The sequence below is a fragment of the Ipomoea triloba genome, chromosome 7, assembly GCF_003576645.1.
Source record: "Ipomoea triloba cultivar NCNSP0323 chromosome 7, ASM357664v1".
In the NCBI taxonomy this organism is placed as follows: Eukaryota; Viridiplantae; Streptophyta; class Magnoliopsida; order Solanales; family Convolvulaceae; genus Ipomoea; species Ipomoea triloba.
The window spans coordinates 1,266,020-1,292,976 of record NC_044922.1 but is presented as its reverse complement, the minus strand read 5'-3'; the positions used below and the strand labels follow the sequence as shown (position 1 = coordinate 1,292,976).

The 26,957-nt window shown below is 37.1% G+C and overlaps 3 protein-coding genes across 3 annotated transcripts; 2 read left to right on the top strand and 1 right to left on the bottom strand.

The window, feature by feature from the left end:
- The first annotated feature begins 8,750 nt into the window (after positions 1–8,750).
- Positions 8,751–9,749, top strand: LOC116025394 (putative receptor-like protein kinase At3g47110). Its single transcript, XM_031266615.1, has one exon. It carries the CDS (start codon positions 8,751–8,753, stop codon positions 9,747–9,749), a length of 999 nt encoding a protein of 332 aa, XP_031122475.1.
- Positions 9,750–9,991: 242 nt separating this feature from the next.
- On the top strand, positions 9,992–18,482 carry LOC116025393 (probable LRR receptor-like serine/threonine-protein kinase At3g47570). The gene is made up of 4 exons (XM_031266613.1): positions 9,992–11,509; positions 11,689–11,804; positions 14,922–17,688; positions 17,867–18,482. Exons 1-4 carry the CDS (start codon positions 10,129–10,131, stop codon positions 18,268–18,270), a joined length of 4,668 nt encoding a protein of 1,555 aa, XP_031122473.1. The 5' UTR covers positions 9,992–10,128; the 3' UTR covers positions 18,271–18,482.
- A 2,725-nt stretch (positions 18,483–21,207) lies between these two features.
- Positions 21,208–26,497, bottom strand: LOC116025908 (mitogen-activated protein kinase kinase kinase 1-like). The gene is made up of 9 exons (XM_031267285.1): positions 26,233–26,497; positions 24,495–24,815; positions 24,029–24,113; positions 23,855–23,917; positions 23,422–23,579; positions 23,062–23,134; positions 22,861–22,920; positions 22,123–22,233; positions 21,208–21,513 (listed from the first exon to the last, which is right to left on the bottom strand). Exons 1-9 carry the CDS (start codon positions 26,331–26,333, stop codon positions 21,340–21,342), a joined length of 1,146 nt encoding a protein of 381 aa, XP_031123145.1. The 5' UTR covers positions 26,334–26,497; the 3' UTR covers positions 21,208–21,339.
- Between the last annotated feature and the right edge of the window lie 460 nt (positions 26,498–26,957).

Below are 26,957 nucleotides of genomic sequence, written 5' to 3'. Positions count from 1 at the left end.
CAACCAAAAAGAGTTTTTTTCAACTTTTGGTTCTCGAAATTTTGTGACATTTCCACCTATATAGTCTTTCACTATCTTTGCTTCACTAATAGCCCCTCGACTTTAAATTTTTACCACTTTTAATATAAAGGAAAGGAAAAACCGATATGCTACCTAGCTTGATCTTTCTGTCGATCTCGAACCTATACCCTTACAATAATGGTATAGTAAGGGGTGACACCAAATTAGTGGAATTTACTTGTGGTGGTTTCATTAGTCACTCCCTTCTGAATTTACTGGAATTTACCGGTGGTGGTTTGAAGTTTAAAATTAAGACAAATTGGCACTTATCACCAATCATATAGCAAAAGACGAGTCCTTGGAAAGTACACTATTAATACAAATTTAGAGACATATAATTTGGCTAATAAGGCAACGAATTGAATTTACCTTAAATTAATTCCAAGTTCACATGTGAAGATATTTCTTTCAAGACATGTTTTCTTATTCTTATGCAAGAAGCTTTTTTATCCTATGTAACTCCCTGGCAACATCTTTCATATGTTTTCGATCTGATGGCGATGTAGAAGCACAAGAAAGCCCGGTTTTAAAAATGGAGAGGAAGAAACTGTGTATCTTGTTCTCCTTAATTTTCACCAATCTTCCATCATCCTCAAACAATTTATCCGATCCATTCTTGCTTTCTATATTGGTATGCTAGAAGCAATGGATCTACAATGTTCATCACTTGATCTGGCAATGCTGTTGCAACGTACTTACTTACAGAGGCTACATTCATTACTGAATAAATTATCTGATTGACTGAACGCAGAAAACCTTCCACTGGGCAGGCGATCGTGTTTTTTACAGGATTTTTAGTTACTCATGTCAGCATTCTCACTTTTGATATCTCCAGGGTCTTGTCACCAAAAACCTTCCGTGGGTCTCCCTGCAGTGAACATTTCCAACAAAAGAATTCCAAAACTATATACATCTATATACATCTCCAAATGTTTTCTTTCAAGACATGTTTTATTATTCTTATGCAAGAAGCTAAGCTAGTTTTATCCTATGTAATTCTCTGTCAACATCTTTCATATGTTTTCGATCTGATGGCGATGTAGAAGCACAAGAAAGCCCGATTTTGAAGATGGAGATGAAGAATACTGGGAAAACTGTCCAAGTTGCTGGAAAGCTTTTCAACATTGGATTGCTTAAAGATCTTGAAAAGCTATGAAACCTCAGATAACTTAGAGGCTGATGTATCGTGAGAGCAAATGAAAAGCTCAATGAAAGTAAGTCTGTAACATTGGTTGGTTATGGAAGAAAACAGAATGATGGAAAGTGAAAATCTTATTCAACAGAATCAAGATACAAGGTATATATAGAGGGTGATAATGGCGGTAAAGGTGGTTGCAACTGCCTATGGTATGGAAAGGACTAGACTACCCCTCTATACATGCTAATACCCCCCCGTAAGCTGGAGTATGCAGGTCTTGCGTGCTCAGCTTAGACTTGAAATTCTGAAAAGCTGGAGTCGGTAGAGGTTTAGTAAATCCGTCGGCCACTTGGTTTGAAGATGACACCGAAAGAAGCTTGATCAAACCTTGAGAAAGTTTTTCACGTACAATGTGGCAATCAATTTCAATATGTTTCGTACGTTCATGAAAAACGTGATTCTCAGCTATTGCAACTGCCGACTTGTTATCACAGAATAGGGTGGCTGGCTTGTTAGGCGTAATCTGCAGGTCGTGAAGAGGGTAAGTTAGCCACTGAACTTCACAGACTGCTGAGGCCATGGCACGATATTCCGCTTTGGATGACGATTTTGACACTGTGGCTTGCTTTTTGGAACGCCATGCGATCAATGCTGAGCCCAAGAAGACGCAAAATCCAGTGATGGATTTGCGTGACTCAGAACATGTAGCCCAATCTGAGTCTGAGAATACCTTGAGATGTAAATCTGTTTTGCATGGATAAAACAGACCTTGGCCAGGTGAGGATTTGATGTATCTGAGAACCCTATGAGCTGCTGATAGATGGTGATCGGTGGGAGCATCAACAAACTGGCTCAGTTGTTGAACGACGTAGGCGATGTCGGGTCTAGTGGCTGTGAGATATAGCAACCGCCCGACCAATCGTCTATAACTGCTGGGATCATTAACTGGCAAGCCTTCACCATGAACAAGTTTGGAATCTGGAGCCATGGGAGTCCTTGCAGGTTTGCATTCAAGAAAACCGGTCTCACTAAGGATCTCTAAAGCGTACTTACGCTGACAAATGTTTAGTCCTTGTGTAGAATACTGAGCTTCAATACCCAGGAAGTAGCTCAAGTTGCCCAGGTCTTTGATTTTGAAAGTGTTATCCATGAACTGCTTCAACTCTTGAATCTGTTTTAATTCTGGACTGGCCACTATGATATCGTCCACATAAACTAATAGTGCGATGAATTTGTCATCAGCCCCTCGAGTGAATAACGATGGATCAGAATTGGACTGAGTAAAGCCAACCTGAATCAAGGCAGAGTTCAATTTTGAGTTCCACTGTCTACTTGCCTGTTTGAGGCCATATAAGGACCGTAATAATCTGCAGACTTGATTTTGTCGTTGGCTCTGGAAGCCCTGGGGGAGATTCATATACACTTCTTCGTTCAAATCACCATGTAAGAAAGCGTTGTTGACATCCAATTGATGAATATGCCAACACTTAGATGCTGCAACACTTAAGAGTGTTCGAATAGTAGTCAATCTAGCCACTGGCGAAAATGTTTCGAGATAATCCACCCCAAACTGTTGTGTGAAACCTTTAGCAACGAGCCGTGCTTTGCACCTTTCGATTGATCCATCCGCTTTGAGCTTAGTTTTGTACACCCACTTGCAACCTATGGGAGTTTTCCCCGGAGGTAAGTCAGTGAGCTCCCAGGTATTGTTCTCCTGTAAAGCTTTAATTTCTGCCTGCATAGCCTCTTTCCAACATTCATACTTGACTGCTTGGTTATAAGTCCTGGGATCATCAATGGAGCTGACTGCCATGGCCATCATTTTGTGAGTTGGTGTGAGGCTATCATATGATATGACTTTGGAGAGGGCATGTGGTGATGTTTTGCTTTGAATGACATTATCACAGTAATAGTCATGTAGCTTGCTTGGGGTGTGTCTCTGTCTATTGGACCTTCGAAGAGGGACTATGGGAGGAGTGTGTTCCCTATCATCCACCACATTTGCATGAAGATTGAGGGGATCATTGCATGCAGATTGTGAGTGGGCTTCATCATTGTGTGGTGTGTCACTGATAGGAGCATCAACTTCCAGTGGCACTATCGCTGATGGTGCTATGTCACGGCTTGGAGTACTTGCCATAGGAGCAGTCTGGAAATAGAATTCCTCATTCTCCACTGTAGGGATAATAGGCAGTGAAGGCTCAGGCAAAGATGACTTCTTGGATGAGAGCTCAGCCTTGAAAAAGAATTGATTCTCATAGAATTTCACGTCTCGAGAGATAAAGATGGACCTGTCATTAACATCATATATCAAATACCCTTTCGTGTTAGCAGGAATACCAAGAAGAATACCTTTCCTGCCTCGAGCTGCCAACTTGTGCCGTGAGTGAGGGAGAGTAGAGGCAAAACATAGACACCCGAAAACTCTTAGAATGCTCAAATCTGGCTCTGCTTTGTATAACCTTTGATATGGACTATGCCACTCAATTACAGGAGATGGAAGCCGGTTAATCAAGAATGCTGCATACAGAACACACTGTCCCCAGAACTCTAAAGGGAGATTGGCTTGAAACCGAAGAGCCCTAGCAACATTAAGGATGTGTTGATGTTTGCGTTCAACCACGGCATTCTGTTGGGGTGTATTCACACAAGATCGTTGATGGATAATGCCGTGTTCTTCAAAGAATTGAACCATATTGAACTCTCCCCCATTATCACTTCGTAAGACTTTTATTTTTGTATTGAATTGAGTGTGTACACAGTTGTGGAAGTTCTTAAGCAGCTGCTGAGTATCAGATTTGTTCTTCATTAAATGAAGCCATGTAAATCTTGAATAATCGTCGACTATGGTGAGAAAGTATCGTTCACCTCCCAGAGACTTGACCATGAAAGGTCCCCAAATATCAACATGCAACAGTTTAAAACAAGCTTTAGTAAAAGAATTGCTCAAAGGGAAAGGAGATCTCTTGTGTTTGGCATAGTGACACACATCACATGCTACAGCTTTATTATTATTCAAAGGAATATCAGACAGATTGTGTAAGTGCCGCATTCTATTTACAGGAAAATGTCCCAATCTGTTATGCTAGATTTCAAGACTGCACTGCATAGCAAAGTGATCATGGTCTGCCATACGGACTCCAGGTGGATTGTGCAGCAGGTATAGTCCTCGTTGTTCCTTAGCAAAACCAATCATCTTCCCATCTTTCTCTCGGAGTGTGCACTGATCAGATTCAAATATCAATTCATAAGGGGAATACTTGGGCAATTTAGTGACAGAAACGATATTGAATTGAAAGCTTGGAATATTCAGAACGTTTCTCAGCCATAATTCATCATTCAACTTTATACTTCCCACGTGTTTCACTTCAATGCAACTGCCATTAGGTAGGTTAACAACAGCCCCTCTAACCATACGATAATCATCAAAGAAATCCAAAGAACAAGCAATATGGTCAGTAGCACCTGAATCTAGAATCCATGTAGAGTGTTCCAAAGCTATTGAATTAATCTGATTATTAAAAGAACACTTGCCTTCATTTGGATGGACTTCTTCATGGAAAGTAGGTATAAGGGAGACAACAGCTGAGGTAGGTTTCTGACTGTGTCCTCCTTGGTTGTGCAAAAGGGAGAGAAGCTGCTGCACCTGATCACTGGACAGTTGATGATCATTGGCACTTGTGGATGCTGGTGTAGGTTGTCTTCCCTTCGATTTGAAACCTTGCACCCATCCAGGTGGATAGCCATGCTTTTTGTAGCATTTCTCCACTGTATGGCCATTCATTCCACAATAAGTGCACTTAGCAACTCTGTTTCCAGTATTATTGAAGTTCTTTCGGCTATTGAGGTAATGGACTGCAGCAGCAAGATCTTCATTAGTGGTCAGGTTCACTGGTTGGCTCACATGAGTTGCATTTGCGTGAGCGATTTCCAGTCCACTCGGACTTACAATCTGCAGCTGTCTTTCAAATTTCTCCGTCATGACATATACTCTGTGAATGTCAGGCAGTGGATCGAGAACTAATATGTTTGATTTCAATGTGTTGTATTCATCGCTTAATCCTTGGAGAAAGCGGATAATCTGATCTGTCTCTCTTTCATTACTGATCTCATCAATCAAGTTACAGGGACACTTTGGTTGACATTTACAGATAGGTAAAGGCCTCATCTCATTCATTTGTTCCCATAAACCACAGCATCTTGTATAGTATTCATTGACCGAGAGATTACCTTGCTTTAGATCGTAGATCTCTCGCTGAAGAATAGAAATTCTGTGTGGATCGCGCTGCTCGAACCTCTTTCTTAAATCGTTCCAGACACGTGTGGCCTCCTCCATGTGCATGATACTTTGAACGATCGAAGGATTCACGGATCTGCAAATCCAGGAGCAGATCATGAGATTGCATCTTCTCCACGCCGGATATTGGCTATGTGACATCTCCGGCTCGGTGATGCTTCCATTCACAATCCCCCACTTGTTTTTTACTTCGAGCGCAACGCGCATCGCAATGCTCCATGTGCCGTAATTACTGCTGCCGGCGAGTGGAGGAGACACAAGAATGGCGTTCGAGCTTTCGTTGCTGTTCAGATGTAGTGGATTTTCGACGTCTTCATCGCTATTGTTCCTGTGTGGAACGGCGTTCCTCTGCGGATTGCCGGTGCGGATCGGCAACTGATTCACCGGAGTTGATGCTCGTGACTGGTGGCTGGACTCTCCAGACACAGCAGCGGCGTAGCTAGCCCTTCTCTGCTCTGATACCATATCGTGAGAGCAAATGAAAAGCTCAATGAAAGTAAGTCTGTAACATTGGTTGGTTATGGAAGAAAACAGAATGATGGAAAGTGAAAATCTTATTCAACAGAATCAAGATACAAGGTATATATAGAGGGTGATAATGGCGGTAAAGGTGGTTGCAACTACCTATGGTATGGAAAGGACTAGACTACCCCTCTATACATGCTAATATGATGAGTGTGAAGAAACCATGATTCCTTCCTTCCTACAAGTCCTCAACAAGCTTCTTAACATGATAATTCCGTAGCGGAATATTACGACGGAATAATTCCGTAGCGAAATATTGCGACGAAATAATTCGGTCGCCAATTGCGACGGAACCTTTCCGTCACGATTTGGCAACAAAAAGAATTATTTCCCGTTACAATTTTTGCAACAAATATTCCGTCGCAAACGAACAACGAAATTATTTTTCATCACAAGTTTTGCCACAAATATTCCATCACGATTTCGTCGCATTTTTTTTAATTTATATACTAATACACTATTAATTCTAAAATATAACATAATTTCAAAACATTATCCATCCAAATTCCAGTCTTGACCACCAAATTCCAAGTCTTCCACTATGTGGTTCAATTCTTGCTTTCTTACTTCCCGTCCAACACGTTATTCACGTACGAGTAGCCCCACCTCTTTTCATTTTCTTCGGTCGTTGCGTCGCCGCGGCTGCCGCCGGCCACTCTCCCACTCGGTGCCGCCCCTCCACGCCGCCACCTTATAAGATTTATACATTTTTAAAATATTATGTTGGTCTAGTGACATCCGGTTTACACTCCCACGTGGAAAGGTGGGTTTGAGGCTCAGTGGAGAGACTCTTTGGGCTTAGTAGGATGAGAAAGTAGCTATGAACAGATACTACATTGTAATATAGAGTCAGTAGTACTCAAAAAAAAATATTTTTTTAAAAATATATTTTGAAGTATTTGTTTATAATTAATGCAAATTAAAGTCTTAGTCTTCTTTCTGTCGTCCTACATCCCGTCCATTACGATTAATAAAGTGCTCTAACCGGCCACCATATTCCACTATGAGATTTAATTTGTCTCCTCCGCTTTTCAACTTACCTACCAATTAACAGTACGCATATCAGATTCCATCTTCATTTATCATGTGGTTGAGTTGGCTGAGTTGGTTGACCCTTAGCTTATTATCCAAGAAAGGGTGAGGGTTTTACTCTTGCCTCATAATGTATTTACGTTTTCCCTTTATATATATAATAATGTGAGATGTGCAATTTATAATGTATTTTTTATTTGAATTATTTTATTAAATTAATTACGTTTCATATATTTTTACTAATATTTTTATAAAGTTATTTACGTTTTCCCTTTATATATATAATAATGTGAGATGTGTAATTTCGTTTTCCCTTTATATATATAATAATGTGAGATGTGTAATTTATATTTCCCTTTATATATATAATAATGTGAGATGTGTAATTTATAATGTATTTTTTATTTGAATTATTTTATTAAATTAATTACGTTTCATATATTGTTACTAATATTTTTATAAAGTTATTTACGTTTTCCCTTTATATATATAATAATGTGAGATGTGTAATTTATAATTTATTTTTTATTTGAATTATTTTATTAAATTAATTACGTTTCATATATTGTTATTAATATTTTTATAAAGTTTTATTGTGTTTTATTTTTTGTTTATATCCAACAATATTTATGACTATATTCTTTGTGATTATTTTTTAAACTACATCTTTTATGTTTTGCCGTCACTGGGAAATTTTTCTGGCTCTGCCTCTGATTCTGAGTACATGTTTTTGCATATCTCCTACATGTTACAAGGGCCTAGTGTTTATATTGACAAATGGCTAGAAGTATTATATTTTTCATAAAAAGTATTACACTTCTTTTTCTTATAAGTAATATTGGAAAGTGTTTATTCCTTATAAAAGGATAACAAACAAACATGCCGTTTGTGATGACTTGTAGAACAATGTGGACTACGAAACTATTATGGAATTGGCAGTGGTGAATTTCCAAGTCTACTAAGCTAGAATCATATCATTTTGTCAAAGAGTCATTTCCATTTTTGATCCTACTGTTATTGGGGCATTACCAATTTTAGTCCACTTCATTAATTTTTGCCGCATTGCGGCCAGTCTTATTTAGTCATTGCCACTTTTAGTCCACCGTTAAAATTTTCGTCAAATAACCGTCCAAAACAGGGGTATTTTGATCTTTTCATGCTTTAATCATTTTCTTTACACTTTGTAGTGGTTTTCCTTACAGATTTTCATCCATTAAAGAAGTCCGGCGAAAGCCATGTGAGCCAATGTGTAAGGAAAACCACTACAAAGGGTCAAAGAGATGATCAAAGCATGAAAAGACCAAAAATACCCCTATTTTGGACGGCAATTTAACGAAAATTTTAACGGTGGACTAAAAGTGGCAATGACTAAATAAGACTGGTCACAATGTGGCAAAAATTAATGAAGTGGACTAAAATTGGCAATACTCCAATAGGACCAAAAATGGAAATGACTCTTTTGTCAAACGTATTTTATGGAGCTGAGCATGCGTTAAGCGTATTTAAATTGCGTGGAGTAATCAGTGAGAGAAACACATCGGTATTTAAATTGCGTGGAGTAATCAGTGAGAGAAACACATCGGATCGATCACTCTCTTAAGTAATCAGTGAGAGAAACACATCGGATCGATCACTCTCTTAGCTTATTTATCTAAATCTGTGGTCTTATTATTGAATAGAATTGTAGAGATTGAGGTGATGAAGATGAGCCATCACAATACCCTCACCTCACTCTTTTATAATTACTTCTCATCATCGGCTCTCCACCATCACCTTCTGTTTTGCCTAATATGTACTCTTATCCTTTCCACTTACTCCTCCTTTGTATCATCATCAGCTCCTCTCTACTCAAATGAAACCGATAGACTTGCTCTTTTAGAGTTGAAACACCGGATTTCTGATGATTCGAATAATGGAGTAGTTCTTAACTCCTGGAATGACTCTGTGCACCATTGTGATTGGCCAGGAGTGAGCTGTGGTCATCGACACCCACGAGTTGGGGCGTTGAGGGTTCCTGAGGTAGGGTTGGTGGGAACCATATCTCCTCATATTGGAAATCTCACTTTCCTCAGGGTTCTTGATCTCTATAGCAATAAGTTGTACGGTGAAATCCCAGGAGAGATTGGTGGTTTGTTTCGACTAAGATCTCTCGACCTGTCTGTGAATGCATTGACGGGAGAAGTGGCTAAGCTTAATCTCAGCAGCTGCGTACACCTTAGGGAACTCTATTTTGATCAGAATGGCCTCCAGGGGAACCTCCCTACCGCTCATTTGAAGAAGCTACAAGTACTATATCTGGGTAGTAACAGATTGACAGGCGGAATTCCTCCAACTTTTGGCAATTTGTCTTCACTTCGAGCGTTGGGCTTGGAGTGGAATCATTTGAAGGGAAGTATTCCGCATGAGATTACGCGGTGTTGGGATTTATATTCCCTTATACTTGGTGGCAACAATTTCACTGGTACACTATCTCCTTCTTTCTTCAATATGACTTCTATACAACATTTTGCAGTATTTGAAAACTCACTTGAAGGGACCATTCCAAACTACATAGGAGACACCATGCCAAACTTAGAAGGCTTTTATTTTGGCCTTAACCAATTCCATGGAACCATCCCAATTTCATTTTCCAACGCCTCTAAGCTTCAGAGTCTTGATGTAGTAGAAAACTATCTTGTAGGTAAAGTTCCAAGATAATATTGGAAGGTTAAAAGATCTTTTAATTTTGGACCTTGAGATCAATCTTCTTGGTGGTAGCAATGATCCCCTCAATGACTTGGCTTTTATAACATCTCTGTCCAATTGTAGTAATTTAAATTGGCTTTCCATTCATGAAAATAGATTTGAAGGTAAATTGCCAAACACCATAGCTAACCTCTCATCCAAACTCCAGTACCTATATCTAGGAGATAATAATAAGATATTTGGTACAATACCCAAAGGAATACAAAATCTAGTTAGCTTGATCTCTTTCGATATAGGAGGGAATCTATTATCAGGTGTTCTTCCTAGTGAGATAGGTGAATTGCATAAACTACAACATTTAGATCTTGAAAAAACTCAATTATCTGGAAAAATGCCACTCACTCTTTTTAACCTTACTTCTCTAGCTTCAATTTTTTTGGATAACAACAATTTTGATGGCAATATACCCTCAAATGTGGAAAACTTCAGGAATTTGAATGAATTGTACATGAACAATAACAAACTAGATGGCATCATTCCTCAACAAGTTTTTAATTTGCCATCTTTGTCTAAGTACCTTGACATTTCCAACAATTCATTCACTGGCCCGTTATCTCCCACTGTGGGCAAATTGAAAACACTAAATGCCTTAGACATCTCCGGAAACAAATTGTCGGGCAAAATTCCAAATACAATTGGAGATTGTTTGAGCCTTGAATATCTTGATATGCATGATAATCTCTTTGAAGGTAAAGTCCCACCTTCTTTGATTTCCTTAAAAAGCATTACGCATTTGGATATCTCAAACAATAAGTTGACTGGAGAGATACCTAGAGACCTCCAAAAGCTCCCTCTCTTGCAATATTTGAACCTTTCTTTCAATGATCTAGAGGGGGAGGTACCAACAGTTGGAGTGTTTGCAGTGGCAACCAATGTATCGTTGCTTGGAAACAAAAGGCTATGCGGTGGTATACCTGAGCTAAAGCTGCCTCCATGTCCTGTGAAGAAAACAAAACACAGAAAGCATTTAAAGCTTATGATTGTTATCTTCACATGTATATGCTCGGCTCTAGTGTTTGCATCATTCATTGCTTTGCTAACATTGTGTTGGAGGAAACAACAAAGGGTGGAGTCAGCTAAGCTATCCAAAGTTGAAAAGCTTTCCAAAATCCCTTATAGAGACTTGCATCAAGCTACTGATGGTTTCTCTGAGACAAATTTGATCGGTACGGGAAGTTTTGGCTCTGTTTACAAAGGAAGATTTGAGCAAGATGGAGGAGAACAAAAAACTGCAGTGAAGGTACTTGACCTTTTAAAAAATGGAGCTTCAAAGAGCTTTCTTGCAGAATGTAAGGTGTTGAGAAACATACGCCACCGAAATCTTGTTCCAATTTTGACTTGCTGCTCGAGTTGTGATTTTGCTGGTAATGAATTCAAAGCTTTGGTTTATGAGTTCATGGAAAATGGGGATTTGGATATTTGGTTGCATACACATTCATCTAATGCAAGGACAACTGTTTTAAGTGTTCTTCAAAGGTTAAACATTGCAAATGATGTAGCTTGTGCATTGCATTATCTCCATGATGATTGTGAACCGGTGGTTATTCATTGTGATCTAAAGCCAGGTAACATTCTGCTTGACAAAGACTTAACTGCTCATATTGGAGACTTTGGTATATCAAGACTTTATTCACCTGCTACAATTGGAGATCCAATTGGTGAACAAACTAGTACCATTGGATTAAAGGGGTCAATTGGTTATGTTCCACCAGGTAAGAATATTGTCATAAAACTTTACCACTTGTTTCCATAACTAACTAGCTTAAGAGAAAAAGTCATATTCATATATCATATCTTATGTTGAAGAAGTTCTTTCCCAAAAATTAAAATGATCTATTAATTTTTATTTGTTCATTTGCTTTGTTTGTTTTCACAAATAATTTGGATTTAGAGTACGGGATAGGAGCAAATGCCTCAACTTTTGGAGATGTGTATAGCTTTGGAATCCTTTTGTTGGAAATATTCACAGCTAAAAGACCCACAGATGCTTTATTCATGAATAGGGGTGTAAATGAGCCAAGCGGCTCGCGAGCTGCTCACGAGCCGCTCGGTCAAAGTTCGGCTCGAGCTCGGTCAAATTCGAGTTCGAGCCGAGCTCAAGCGGCTCGTTTAATAATCGAGCTGAGCTTGAGCTCTAATGTCTTAGGCTCGTGGCTCGACGAGCCGCGAGCGAGCGATATATATATATATATATATATATATATATATATACATATAATATTATAGTTTATTTTTAACTGAAACATGAATTTAAAATCAAACAGGTTAAATTCGAGTTCAAAATCGAACTCTAACTTGAGTTCGAGCATGAATTCAAGCTCAAATTCATGCTCGAACTCGAGCTCAAAATCGAGCTGCTCGAGCCGAACTCGAGCAGCTCGAAAATTGCCGAGCTCAAGCTCGAGCATCAATTTTCAAGCTCAATCGAGCTCGAGCTCGAACTCGAGCCGAGCCTTCCTTAACGAGCTCGAGCTCAAGCCACCCTAAGTTCGAGCTCATTCATGAATGGTGGATGTGAGAGTCTCTACGATTATGTTGAGGCTGCATTAACGGAGCAAGTGATGAAAATTGTTGACCCATTGCTTGTAGCATGCCAAGAAGGCAACCTTGGAATAAGACAAAATGAAGTGGTGGAGAATGATGTCAATTTGGTGGAAATTGAAGAGAGCAAGGTGCATAGCTTCTTTTTCTCCATCTTCAAAATTGGACTCACTTGTGCTTCAAAATCACCAATGGATCGCATGCATATGAATGAAGTGAGCAGGGAATTACAGAAGATTAAGAAGGCCTTCTTTGCATAAAATTAAGAAAACATGTCTTGTGATTTAACAATGTTTCCACTGGTGAACTAGCAATTATGTTAAGTTAATTAGTTTGTTATTTTTTTGGATTAATAAATGCTGCTATGTGTTTCTTTTGCTATAAACTTTTTTTGGATTCTTCTTTTGTTATATGAAGCAACAAATATTCTCTATATTTTTATATTACACTAAAGTTCAGTTTTAAAACTTGAAAAATGTTTTTCAAATTTTGTTTAAATGATTCATTTTTCGAATTTTTTTTTTAAAATTTTACATGGTTAAAATAATTTACCACTTGATATTACAATATTCACAAATCAAAACAAAAGATGAATCCTGAGAAAGTACAATATCAATACAAAAAATCTAGAGATATTCTATGCAACATTGGGTGTTATGAGCTATTAACGTAAAATTGGGTGTTATGTTGGTCAATATATTACTTACGAATCGAACAATGTGGACCACAGAAGTACTGAATTGTCAGACGTTAAATTCCAAATCTGCTAGCAACCAGCATCAACTTGTCAAACACTCATATAAGAAATTTCTGATTGAATTGGATGGGGTGATTCACTTCATTTTAATCAGCGTTAATAATATAAATTCTACATGCAACACATGAAATCAAATTACTTGCAGCAAACAAAGTTGAGTGAATACTCAATTTAGTATTTGATTATAGTGATTTTTCTCGATTAAGTTCGAAACGACTTTTTATGCTTAATTAAGCCATTAACTTTAATGATTTTACCAAATTGTGTGTATTCTAATATATAATTATGTATGTTAATGATTTGAATGTCATGCCTCATGAAACATAAATGATAATGTTTAAACTTATGATTCTGTGTATTCTAATATATAATTATGTACATTAATGATTTCTAATACCATACACAGAATTCGTGTAAAAAATACACAAAATGTCAAAACAGAATACCCAGAAAATTGTCACACACGTACACATAACTGATCTTAGTGTTTACACTACTCCAATAGTTAACACACATAACCATAACCATAATACACATAATTCATAACCATAATGTACATAAATGATAACACCAAATACACAAACACACCAGAACCTATGCATAACTCATCTTACACTACTCGAGTGATTAAGATACATAATTGAGATGGATGTACATAATTCGTGGCCAGAATACGCAGAATGTCAAAACAGAATGCACAGAATAGCATCACAACCTACACAGAATTCATCTTATAAGTTAACGGCGGAACAGAAAACGAGATTTTAAAAAAATCGTTAATTAAAAAGATTGCATTGTGCATCCTAATTTACGATATAAATTGCCAAATAAGTGGAGGACTTCACTTTTAACAACTTTCACTTTGGATTTACTCTTTCTCACCATAGAGCATCAAATGACAGATGTTTAAACCAAAATCTTAGCTCAATCACAAAAGCCAGTTTATGAGTTTGAGAATTATTAGTCATAGCTCAAGTACCGCCCACGGCCGGATTTTAGGGCGTGCAAGATGGGCAATAGCACAGGGCCCCAAAATTTTGGAGGGCCCCTAGTCCTAGTCCAATAGTTAGTATATGTATTTGTGGTTATATTGGCTCAAAATTAGGTTTTCATGACTGATCTAAATTCTATTACGTATTATTTAAAAAAAATTCTACTTCGTAATATTCACGCGAATCACTTTTCTTCAATTCGTAGTTTATTTATACTTTTATAAGGCCTCACTTATTTACCAGCACAAGGCCACGCAAATCAAAAAACCGGCCTAGGACCGCCACTCTACAATATCCAATAAATGAAGCGAAGTTTTATTCTTTCCCCTCATGTACGTAGTATTCGATCGGACCGGCTTTGCCAATCTGAAAGGTTACTAGTATAGTGCTTGATGTGACAATGAGTATGTGACTGATTGGTTCTATTACATCTGTCATGGCGTATGGACCACGAAACAGTATTCAACTTATCAAACACGGAGTCCCTTTTGATTAGCATGCATGCATCATCTAATTTATATTATATAAATTTTGTTATTAAATAAGAAAATTTAATAAAATATCAAACTCAATTTATTGTGGTGCAGAGAGATTGGATCTGTGATGGAGTATGGACCGGGAAGCGTATCGTATTTGCCTCCTCCGATACGGTTTTCAACTTACCATCCAATTAACAGTACGCATATCAGATTCTTGACTTAGCATTTAATTTCTCTATATAAACAATATATAATATACACCCTGTACTGTCACAAAAACACACATCATATATATCACTCTCTTCTTTCTCTAATTAAATAATCCTATCCATCTTTTTGAATTGTATGTATATAGCTGAGAGAATTGAAGATGAGGCATCACAAAACCCTCTCATTCTTTTATTTCTCACCACCTGCTCTTTCTACTCTCCATCTTTTTGTGTTTTGCTTAATATGTATTGTTACCCTTATTCCCACTTCCTCCTTTGCATCATCACCTACTTTCTACCCATCAAATGAAACCGATAGGCTTGCTCTTTTAGAGTTTAAACACCGGATTTCTTCTGATGATCCCAATGGAGGAGTAGTTCTTAACTCATGGAATGACTCTGTGCACCATTGTGGCTGGCTAGGAGTGAGGTGTGGTCGTCGACACCCACGAGTTGTGGCGTTGAGGCTTCCTGAGATGGGGTTGGTGGGAACCATATCTCCTCATATTGGAAACCTCACTTTCCTCAGGCTTCTTAATCTCCGTAGGAATATGTTGCACGGTGAAATCCCAGGAGAGATTGGTGGTTTGTTTCGACTAAGATATCTCTACCTGTATACGAATGCACTGACGGGAGATCTTGCTAAGCTTAATCTCAGTAGCTGCGTACAACTTATGGTACTCCAATTTTCTGGCCTCCAAGGAAAGCTCCCTACTGCATTCCAATATCTAGCTAATCTGAAGAAGCTACAAGTACTATCGCTGGATAATAACAAATTGACAGGTGGAATTCCTTCCACTTATGGGAATTTTTCATCACTTCTAGTGTTGAGCTTGGAGCATAATCATTTAAAGGGACCTATTCCGCATGAGATTACGCGCTGTTGGGATTTAAATATCCTTTCACTTGGTGGCAACGATTTCACTGGTACACTATCTCCTTCTTTCTTCAATATGACTTCTATACAAACTTTTGGAGTAACCGATAACTCACTTGAAGGGACCATTCCAAGTTACATAGGAGACACCATGCCAAACTTGGAAGGCTTTTATTTTTCTGCCAACAAATTCCATGGAACCATCCCTATTTCATTTCCCAACGCCTCTAAGCTTCAAATTCTTGAGGTATCAAAAAACCATCTTGTAGGTAAAGTTCCAGATAATATTGGAAGGTTAAAAGATCTTGTAGTTTTTCACCTTGCGTACAATCGCCTTGGTAGCAATGATCCCGTCAATGACTTGGCTTTTATAACATCTATGTCCAATTGTAGTAATTTAATTAGATTTGCCATTGATCAAAATAGATTTGATGGTAAATTGCCAAACACCATAGCTAACCTCTCATCCCAACTCCATTCCCTATATCTAGGAGATAATAAGATATTTGGTACAATACCCGAAGGAATAAAAAATCTAGTTAGCTTGATTGCTTTCAGTATTGGACGCAGTCTATTATCAGGTGTTATTCCGAATGAGATAGGTGAATTGCATAAACTACAACTTTTAGATCTTTATGAAAACCAATTATATGGAAAAATGCCACTCACTCTTTTTAACCTTACTTCTCTAGCTTCAATTTTTTTGGATAACAACAATTTTTATGGCAATATACCCTCAAATGTGGAAAACTTCAAGACTTTGAATGAATGGTACATGAACAATAACAAACTAGATGGCATCATTCCTCAACAAGTTTTTAATTTGCCATCTTTGTCTAAGTACCTTGACCTTTCCCACAATTCATTCACTGGTCCGTTATCTCCTGCCGTGGGCAAATTGAAAACACTAAATGCCTTAGACATCTCTGGAAACAAATTGTCGGGCAGAATTCCAGATACAATTGGAGACTGTTTGAGCCTTGGATATCTTGATATGCATGATAATCTCTTCGAAGGTAAAGTCCCACCTTCTTTGATATCCTTAAAAAGCATTACGCATTTGGATATCTCAAACAATAAGTTGACTGGAGAGATACCAAGAGACCTCCAAAAGCTCCCTTTCTTGCAATATTTGAACCTTTCTTTCAATGATCTAGAGGGGGAGGTACCAACCGTTGGAGTGTTTGCAGTGGCAACCAATGTATCATTGCTTGGAAACAAAAAGCTATGCGGTGGTATACCTGAGCTAAAGCTACCTCCATGTCCTGTGAAGAAAATAAAACACAGAAAGCATTTAAAGCTTATGATTGTTATCTTTACATGTATCTGCTCGGCTCTGGTGTTTGCATCATTCATTGCTTTTCTAACATTGTGTTGGAGGAAAGGAAAAAGGATGGAGTCAGCTAAGCCATCCAAAGTTGAAAAGCTTTCCAAAATCCCTTATAGAGATCTGCATAAAGCTACTGATGGTTTCTCTAACACAAATTTGATCGGTTCGGGAAGTTTTGGCTCGGTTTACAAAGGAAGATTTGAGCAAGGTGGGGGAGAACAAATAATTGCTGTGAAGGTACTTGACCTTTTAAAAAATGGAGCTTCAAAGAGCTTTCTTGCAGAATGTAAAGTGTTAAGGAACATACGCCATCGAAATCTTGTTCCAATTTTGACTTGCTGCTCTAGTTGCGATTTTGCAGGTAATGAATTCAAAGCTTTGGTTTATGAGTTCATGGAAAATGGGGATTTGGATATGTGGTTGCACACACATTCATCTAATGCAAGGACAACCGTTCTAAGTGTTCTTCAAAGGTTAAACATTGCAATTGATGTAGCTTCTGTGTTGCATTATCTCCATGATGATTGTGAACCGACGATTGTTCATTGTGATCTAAAGCCAAGTAACATTCTACTTGACAAAGACTTAACTGCTCATGTTGGAGACTTTGGTATATCAAGGCTTTATTCACGCACAATTGGAGATCCAATTGGTGAACAAACTAGTACCATTGGATTAAAGGGGTCAATTGGTTATGTTCCACCAGGTAAGAATATTGTCATAAAGTTTTACAACTTGTTTCCATAACTAACTAGCATAAGAGAAAAAGTCATATTCATATATCATATCTTATGTTGAAGAAGTTCTTTCCCAAAAATTAAAATGCTCTAATATTTTTTTTTTTTCATTTGCTTTGTTTGTTTTCACAAATAATTTGGATTTAGAGTACGGGATAGGAGCAAAGGCATCAACTTTTGGAGATGTGTATAGCTTTGGAATCCTTTTGTTGGAAATGCTCACAGCTAAAAGACCCACAGATGCTTTATTCATGAATGGTGGATGTGAGAGTCTCTATGAGTATGTTGAGGCAGCATTATCGGAGCAAGTGATGAAAATTGTTGACCCATTGCTTCTAGCATGCCTAGAAAGCAACCTTGGAATAAGACAAAATGAAGAGTTGGAGAATGATGGCAATTTGGTGGAAATTCAAGAGAGTAAGGTGCATAACTTCTTCATCTCCATCTTCAAAATTGGACTCACTTGTGCTTCAAGATCACCAATGGATCGCATGCATATGAATGAAGTGAGCAGGGAATTACACAAGATTAAGAAGGCTTTCTTTACATAAAATTAAGCAAACATGTCTTGTGACATACAATATCTCCATGGGTAGAATTAAGAAAAAGCTTGCTTTCCAATTTGCCAAATACATGATGCTCTAAATTTCTTGAATTTTGATTTTAACTTTTCTTGGATTCTTCTTTTGTTGTATAATGGGGAACAAGCTAAGCTCCAAGTATTATCTATGTTGTTATATTAAATGTTGTGATTTGGCTGAAATTGTGTATATTAATTAGAGTATAACTATTTCTATTAAATTGACGTAACACGAATAAACGATCCTAAGGTATGATATGCACAATTAGTCAACTAATTAACCTAGTATAAGTTCATAAGAGAATAAAACAACACTAAAAAGATCTTGTGTGACGAACCCATTACACAAAAAATATGGTCCCAAACTTTATTCCTTTCTTTTCTTTTTCCTCCAATAAAATTAAAACATACAACAGGAATTTTACTCTCTTGTAGTCCACTTATCATTTTCCGATTCGAATGACTATGGCTGCTATATTAATAATTAATAGCATGTTATGAAGATGGTTGATCCATTGCTTCTAGCATGCCTAGAAAGCAATAGTGGAATAAGACTTGACAAAGAGATGTAGAATGATGGCAATTTGGTGGAAATTGAAGAGAGCAAGACCCACAACTTCTTTGTCCAATAGTTATGCCGTGGACCCAGGTCTACCTTGCAAGGTGGACCTGGGTCCAAAAACGACGCCGTTTTTTTTTTTTTTTTTACTAAACATATTGACCTGAAGTGTGGAACACAAACACTACATTCACATACACTATACTCTACATTCACAATTTGTGAACTCCACATTTACACATTACAGGATTATATGTTTAGTAACTATATTACCACTGTTATGCATTCACACATTCAAAACTCTATATTCACAGGTCCTATACTCTATATTCACAACTTGAGAACTCCACATTCACACATTACAGGGCTACAAGTTTTTAGAACTTCTTAACTCTATTACAGATTCACACATGCATAACTCTACATTCACGATTTCTATACTCCATATTCACACATTTTTGGGCAACTCTACATTCACACAATCATAAGTCTACATTCACGATTTCTATACTCTATATTCACACTTTGAAACCTCTACATTCACACATTTTTGGACAACTTTATATTCAGCAATATGTTTACTAATTTAATAAAATAAAAAATAAAAAAAAAAAGACGTAGTTTTGGACCCAGGTCCACCTACTAATTAAGGTGGACCTGGTTCCACAGCATAATTTGCGTAATTGCGTTCTTTGTCTCCATCTTCAAAATTGGGCTCACTTGTGTTTCAACATCACCAATGGATTGCATGCAAATGAATGAAGTGATCAAGGAATTACACAATATCAAAAAATGAAGCCTGGTGGAAATTTCTAGAACCTTTAATATTGTTGGTAAAGACCTAAAACATGATTGGCAATTTCTAGAAGTGATATGATTTCCCTAATTAGCTAGTTAGTGAAATATATGGTAAATTTTTAATTAATAATGCGTTAATACCACGCATCAAGGTTCCCATTTTCCATAAACTGCATGTCAAAATTGGAACAAGATTTCTGTGACGTATGTTCCTTAATACTTCACATTCTAAATGAAAGCTCATTGAAGCACCATTTTTTATAAGGTCAAGAACCTTTACCATTAAAGTTGGTTCCAAACCATGCTCAAATGTTCCTCTATAAACAGTGCCAAAACTTCCATAACCAATCAAATTTGTGTTAGAGAAACCGTTAGTCGCCTCATGCAACACTCTATACGATACATGCCTGGGAAAACTGGGAAAGTTGCAGGAAAGCTTTTTAGCATTGGATTGCTTAAAGATCTTGAAAAGCTTTGAAACCTCAGATAACATAAAGGATTTTCTTCTTGTCTCAATTGTGGATGTGAACCTAAAAGAGGCTGATGAGTGTGAAGAAACCATGATTCCTTCTTTCCTGCAAATCCTCAACAAGCTTCTTAACATGATTCTCAAGTTCCACACGATATGCCCTTGCTTCAGTGGCAGAGGAAGAAACCATTCTTGGAACAAGGCTTTCACATGCTCTGTGGAAAATTGACTGAAGATGAAATTGTAGCCCCACCGGGGATAGGAAATAATAAATTAAACCTGATTTCCATCACTAATAGCTGCACGTAAAATGCTTGAATTCCCTGAGCTTATACTTCCCTTTCCTGAGCCTGTCAGCCACTCTTCATAACTCTTACGAGAATTCCTCTCCATGTCAAAACTCAGCATATAACGTGGAATACCGTTCAGAAGCGAAACGGGGACAAGATGGAGATGATTCTCTTTGGATTGCACTAGAATGGAATGAACTTTGCCTAAGGTCAGTCGAGATTCTTGACAGAGGTAATAGAGAATGGAATGAACTTTGCCTATGGATTCCGTAGCGAAACAGTCAAATTCTGTCATAAAACAGGTTTTGCGACGGAATTCGTTCTTGTCGTATTTTTGTTTGCAACGAAAAATTCCGTCGCGAAATATTTCAACTGAATAATTCCGTAGCGAAATATTGCGACGGAATAATTCCGTAATGAATATTGCGACGAAATAATTTCGTCGCCAAGTTACAACGGAACTTTTTCCTTCATGATTTGGCAACGAAAATAATTCCATCGCTAATTCTAACACATTTTAGAGACGAATGTTCCGCCGCAAAAAAAAAAAAAAAAAAAAAAAAAAAAAAACGACAGAATTATTTCCCGTCGCAATTTTTGCAACAAATATTCCGTCGCAAACGAACAAAGAAATTATTTTCCATCACAATTTTTTCCACAAATATTCCATCGCGATTTCGTCGCATTTTTGAAATTATATACTAATACACTACTAATTCTAAAATATAACATAATTTCAAAACATTATCCATCCAAATTAAGTTCAAGTAATAATACATATTAATCCACATCTAATCTAATAAGTAATAATAGTCAATTCAAATCTAAACAACAATATAATAGTCTTAACAAACAACAATCAACATTAAGATTAATTTGCAACAATCTAAAACCGCATGCCTAGATAGCGAGAAGATGGTGAACTCAAGGGTGTGGAAGTGGACGCTTCACAAATGGGTGCTCTAGAAATTGAGAGGCGGTTGGACGAGCATTTGGGTCAACTTGAAGACAACAACGTATAAAACTTCGTGCATCACTTGAAAGTGTGTCAGGCACATGAGGTGGCTCACCCCTCCCAATCTTAAAGAGAGCCTGAATCTGCAATTGCAAAGGAAATGCAATCAGTCTCTAGAGTACATCCCCTGTCATGGATTTCAACTTTGAAGTATAGATCAACCTATGAAGAAGGGAGACATGGAAACATCTAAATAGCTGGTACATCCCCAATCATGCATACTGACTTTTCAACATACAAAATAGATTATGCCCATAATTTTTTTTTTAGCATGTTTCCACCAACACATAGGAAGCATGCCAAAAGACAAAGGCCCTGTTTGGTAAATAATCAGTCAATCAGCCAATTTTGGCTTATTTGACCGTTAATAAGCTTTTTGTAACTCCAAAATACTAAAATTCAAAAGACTATTCAATTAGCTTTTTGAGAAAAGAAATTATACCAAACAGCTATAAGCTAATAGCTAATCTATCAAACAACTTTCTACAATCAGCTAATATTATCAACTAATCATACCTTCTAACCCAATCAATTAATAGTCATTTACCAAACAGGGCCAAACACATCTGAAGTAAGCTTTTTATAAAAGAAACCACATTTTGAATCTCTAGCTCATTACGTTGAATTATTAAGTTCCATATAGAGAAAAAGGTTGGCCAGCATAATACATAAAAGTAAATATGATCACATACATGCTCTAGATGGCAATAAGGAAATTGTCGTGTAAGCATCTCCAGGACAGTGCAGCCAAGGCTCCATATGTCTGCTGCAAGCCCATAGCTACCGTTCCTACTATTAACAACCTGAACCCACAGTTTAATGTAGTCAAGAAAAAGTTGATGGCCTTTTATTTCAGCAATCACACGTTTGATGTTAATATTCATTACATATTAGTCATAACAAGGCATTAAAGATTTAGTTTACTATGCAACCCAAGAAGAACAAAAGGCAGCAACATCAAAAGTTATTCACTCAATACACTTCATGCCTACGGAACTTGCCAAACAATATTATGCAAAATTGTATGATAATTATCTAGAAGTATAAGTACTCTCAAGTTTTATGTGAGAGGTTCACTAAAATTATTCTAGAAGTGCAAGTACTCTCAAGTTTTAAAAAATACAGAAGTTAATAAGGAGTTTGACAACCAAGTATAAACTGATGTACAACTAAGAAATGACTAAACTCATCTACAACAGGAAGTAATTAACTACAACCATTAAATGTAATAATCCAGCCAATTTGAAAATCAAAATCCACTCATATGTACACTACGTGTCAATTTCCAAACTTAATTATTAGGCACGGAAGGATGTTGGACTATTTATTCATTTTAGCAATATCACCATCAATGTCTACTGAGCTATATAACATATTAACATTCATTTCTCAGTAGATGTGGTGGTTACTGTAAAAGAATCACAGCTAACCTCAGGAGCCATCCAGAAGGCAGTGCCCTTGCAGGACTTCACATCATTCAGTTTGGTGGCCTGCATAATTTAGTAATCTCAATATCAGACTTCAAGTTATCCAAAACACAGCTTAAAGAATGTTTATGGTGTTATAAAAGAAAAGAGAGGCAATATGATCTGAACAATAGAGCAGAAAGGTTGATAATATATGACTCCAACCTTAGCTAGGCCAAAATTTGCAAGTTTAACTGACCCAGCAGCATCCACCAATACGTTTGCGCATTTAATATCACTAGGAAAACAAAATAATGAAGACTTCAGAAACATATTTAAAATTGAATTTACAAGGAAAATATTTTATACTATGCTAGTACATTCAAAAGTAGTGACAACCTGATTAGATACTTGAATTTAATATACATTGCAAAATTATTACACTTCTTCTACAGTGTACTAGAATCAACAAGAAAACTTCATATGTTCAAGCATCAAGAGAACACATGTTACACTTTAAAGCTTATCCTGAACAATAGAATAATGATTCAAGCAAGAGAAACATCCAAACATTTATTCAGTTACCTGTGGACTACATCCCGGTCATGCAAATACTTTAACCCAAGCAATATCTGCCTTGTATAGGCAGATACCTGAGAGTCTCGGAGATGATACGTCTGATATAGACTCAGAAGGGACCTCTGAGATACCAACTCAAAAAATATATATAGCTTTGAATCATCCTGCAAATAAAAATGAATCATCCAGTAAAGAAAGCCTTGAAAATAAATTCTACCATAAAACGCAGAGCACCAATACAAATTACAAGAAACCTATTCTTCCTAATATATAAATGTTCAAGGTAAATTTAATGCAGATTTTGGTTTACTCAGACATGAAACAATGCATTACAATGCAAGATATTTACAACCAAGGCTTATGCATTACAATGCAAGATCTCTGTATGTGCATAGAGATAACAACAAAATTACCATCAAGAAATCAAAAGATGTATTACCTTGCCTGTACCAAAATACTGTACTATGTTATCATGTTCAAACTGACTCAAGCGAGCAATCTCCTGATTAATATTAAAAAAAAAAAAAAGGAAAGAAAAATAAAGTTGATAGTTAATAAAGGGAACTGAGAACAAAAATGAAGGAAAAGTTGGTGCAATTAAATACCCACTTACCTGTTCAAGTTGGTAAATACTTTGCCTTGCATAGTCACCTTGATCTAGCAAGGACACTTCCTCCACAGCAAAAAAGAAGCCATCACTGCAGAAAGGCATATTGAAGAAGGATCAAAGAATTGCATAGCTACACTGAACACATTAGAAAAATGAACATTCCAATTTACTATAAACCCCTCCAGATTCCAGAGACCATATGATGTTCCAATGTAAGGAATACTACATAAAGTGAAGAAGAGCTGGAGTACTGAATTGAAATAAGAGACCAACAGTTAAGTTCTAATGAAATCAACAAAACTAGACATCATAAAATGAAGAAATAAAGGGCTAAGTAACAAATCAGGAAGCAAATAAAGAATCTGCACCTATAAGGCACCACAGAATAGCCAAAGTATAATAGATAAACAGTCCATGAAGCATTTTCATAACAGGAAAAACAAAGAAAGGTAGCCTAACTAATACTTACTGTGCAATGCCTTGAAATACTGATCCGAATGATCCCCGTCCCAAAAGTTGACCCTTCTGCCAACCTGTAATAATGCGAATGAATTTCCCATTTGGAGATATTATGGACATAAGCTCCGTTTTAGTGCTAGAAGAATCATCATCATTGGTGGTGAATGAACATGATGCTGAGTGCAAATCATCATCATTGGTGGTGAATGAACATGATGCGACGGCGGTGGGCACTCTGGTCGACGGCGAAGGCGGAAATGGGTGTTTGGCGATGGTGAGCCATGGTGAGCGATGGCTAAGGCGGAATGCTGTTTGGCGCTGGAGGCGTCGCCTGAAGTGAAATTTCAATTAGAGTTATAATTTTTAATTTTATATATAACATGTTTTCATTAAAAAAAAAAAAAAAAACCAAAATCAAAACCAAAACCACATGGTTTTCGTAATAAAAATAAAAACGACATTGCAACGGAATAAATTCTGTTGTCGTAATATTTATTCATTTTCAAATAAATTGCTATATTTAGCAACATAACAAATTTCGTCGCAATTTTCGTCGCAATTTTCGTAGCCATTTTGTGATGGAAATTAAATTCGTCGTCATTTCGCAGCGAAATTAAAATCGGTCGCAATTTTTTACTACCAAGTTTTCGCGGGTTATATATTCTATTTACGTCAAAATTCGCGAAGGAATTATTTTTTGGTCACGACTCCGTCATTAATTTACGACGGAAATTAATTCCGTCGCTATATCACGACGAAATTATTTCCCTCGCGATTTTCCGTCGCAAACCGCGATTTTTCTTGTAGCATGAGCTCATACTTCTGTACCTATCTTGAGAACTCTCAAGAGACATAATCTTGTCATCAAACCACAGCTCAGTACAAGCTATTATGGGCAAAAATTCTCCACGAATGGGGACGAGACAGAGATGATCCCTTGCTTGATATGCACTAGAAGAAATCGAACTATTCCTAGAAACATGTAGAGCAATCCAATGGGATAGCTCAAGTGGCAAATGAACTCTCTTTGTGGGGAAAAATTTTGGTTCACCAAAAAAGAAGAAACATGTAGAGCGCAAGATGAATCAGGTGATGCAGAAGTGGTTTGATTATGGCCTTGCTGGGAGTCTTCATCAGCAGAAGACACCGAGTTTGGCAATCCATCTTCAGAACTCCTAAGTGAAATCCTCTCAATATCAAACCTCAACTCATTACCATAATTTCTGGGCAAAGATTCCTCTGAATACAAACTGCTTTGAGATGGAGAAAATGTGCCTCTTTGAATTTAGCTTGAAGGGCTTGAATTTTTCCTAGGGGAACCTAAACAGTAATTTAAATCAGGTGTTCATGACTTCACATGCACAATAACAGAAGAGGTTTCAACCCCAAAAAAAAAAAAAAAAAAAAAAGACTTGTATTTAGTACATGATATGATGCATAAGATCGACTCATAACTAAGATAAGAGGTTTGAATAGAAACTCATAAAGCAAGAAAAATAATGACATAATCTAAACAATATCATTTTGATCCCTCACTTATGCTTTGGATTTTTGTTGTTCGCAGTTATTGTTAAAAAATGTATATGCACAAGAATAAGAGCTCTCTTATCTGGTATTTAAGGAGGTTATGCGATTGTGAGTATGCATGAATCACATTCTTCAGATATGCGAAGAGCATTATATGAATTTAAATTTATATATATATATATATATATAACAGCCAGCACAGAGCCATGAGTTCTACATACCGATTTGCTCCTCGACTCCGGAAAAATGAGCGATGATGCAATAACTTCTTCACCGCGAAGAATAGACCGCCGCGGCCACCGTTGCCGTCGCCACCAGACATGTTGTGCTTGAGCTCCGAATCCGAAGAAAACCTATGAACAGATTTTGAGGTAGAAGCCACGAAGAATCGTTTCCACTATATAAACTGGAAAGCATCCCCTCCATTAACTGTTTTCTGGTAAATTTCTTCATACTTTCCAGAGCTTTGCAGTATGAACTCAGTGAATGTGGCGTTTCTCTGTCCAAATAATTGGCAATGGCAAAGTCTATTAATGTCTAGCGGTTGACTGAAAGTCTTTGGCACCGTGTTTTCTGAATGTCCCGCTTCTTTTGATTTACTCAAAAAAAAAAAATTGTGACAAATTGTGAATAAGTAGTAGGTTCGAGCTTGATAATTACAGTGTAAAAATTACATTTAATGTGATTAATTTTTTATAGGTACCGGACACCTTCACAAATCCGCCGTGGTCACCTTCACAAATCCCGTCATGACAAGGTGTGAAGTTAAGAATTTCAATTAAATAAATTAATATAAATTGTCCATAACTAACGGGTATATATTAAGATTAATAGACTCTCTCCAGAGAGAGTTAAAACTTAAAATTTTATATTCTCGTACCTAAAAAATTACGAGCACAACTCTATTCTTATACAAATAAAAAAATGCATTCAACCACCTTTTTCC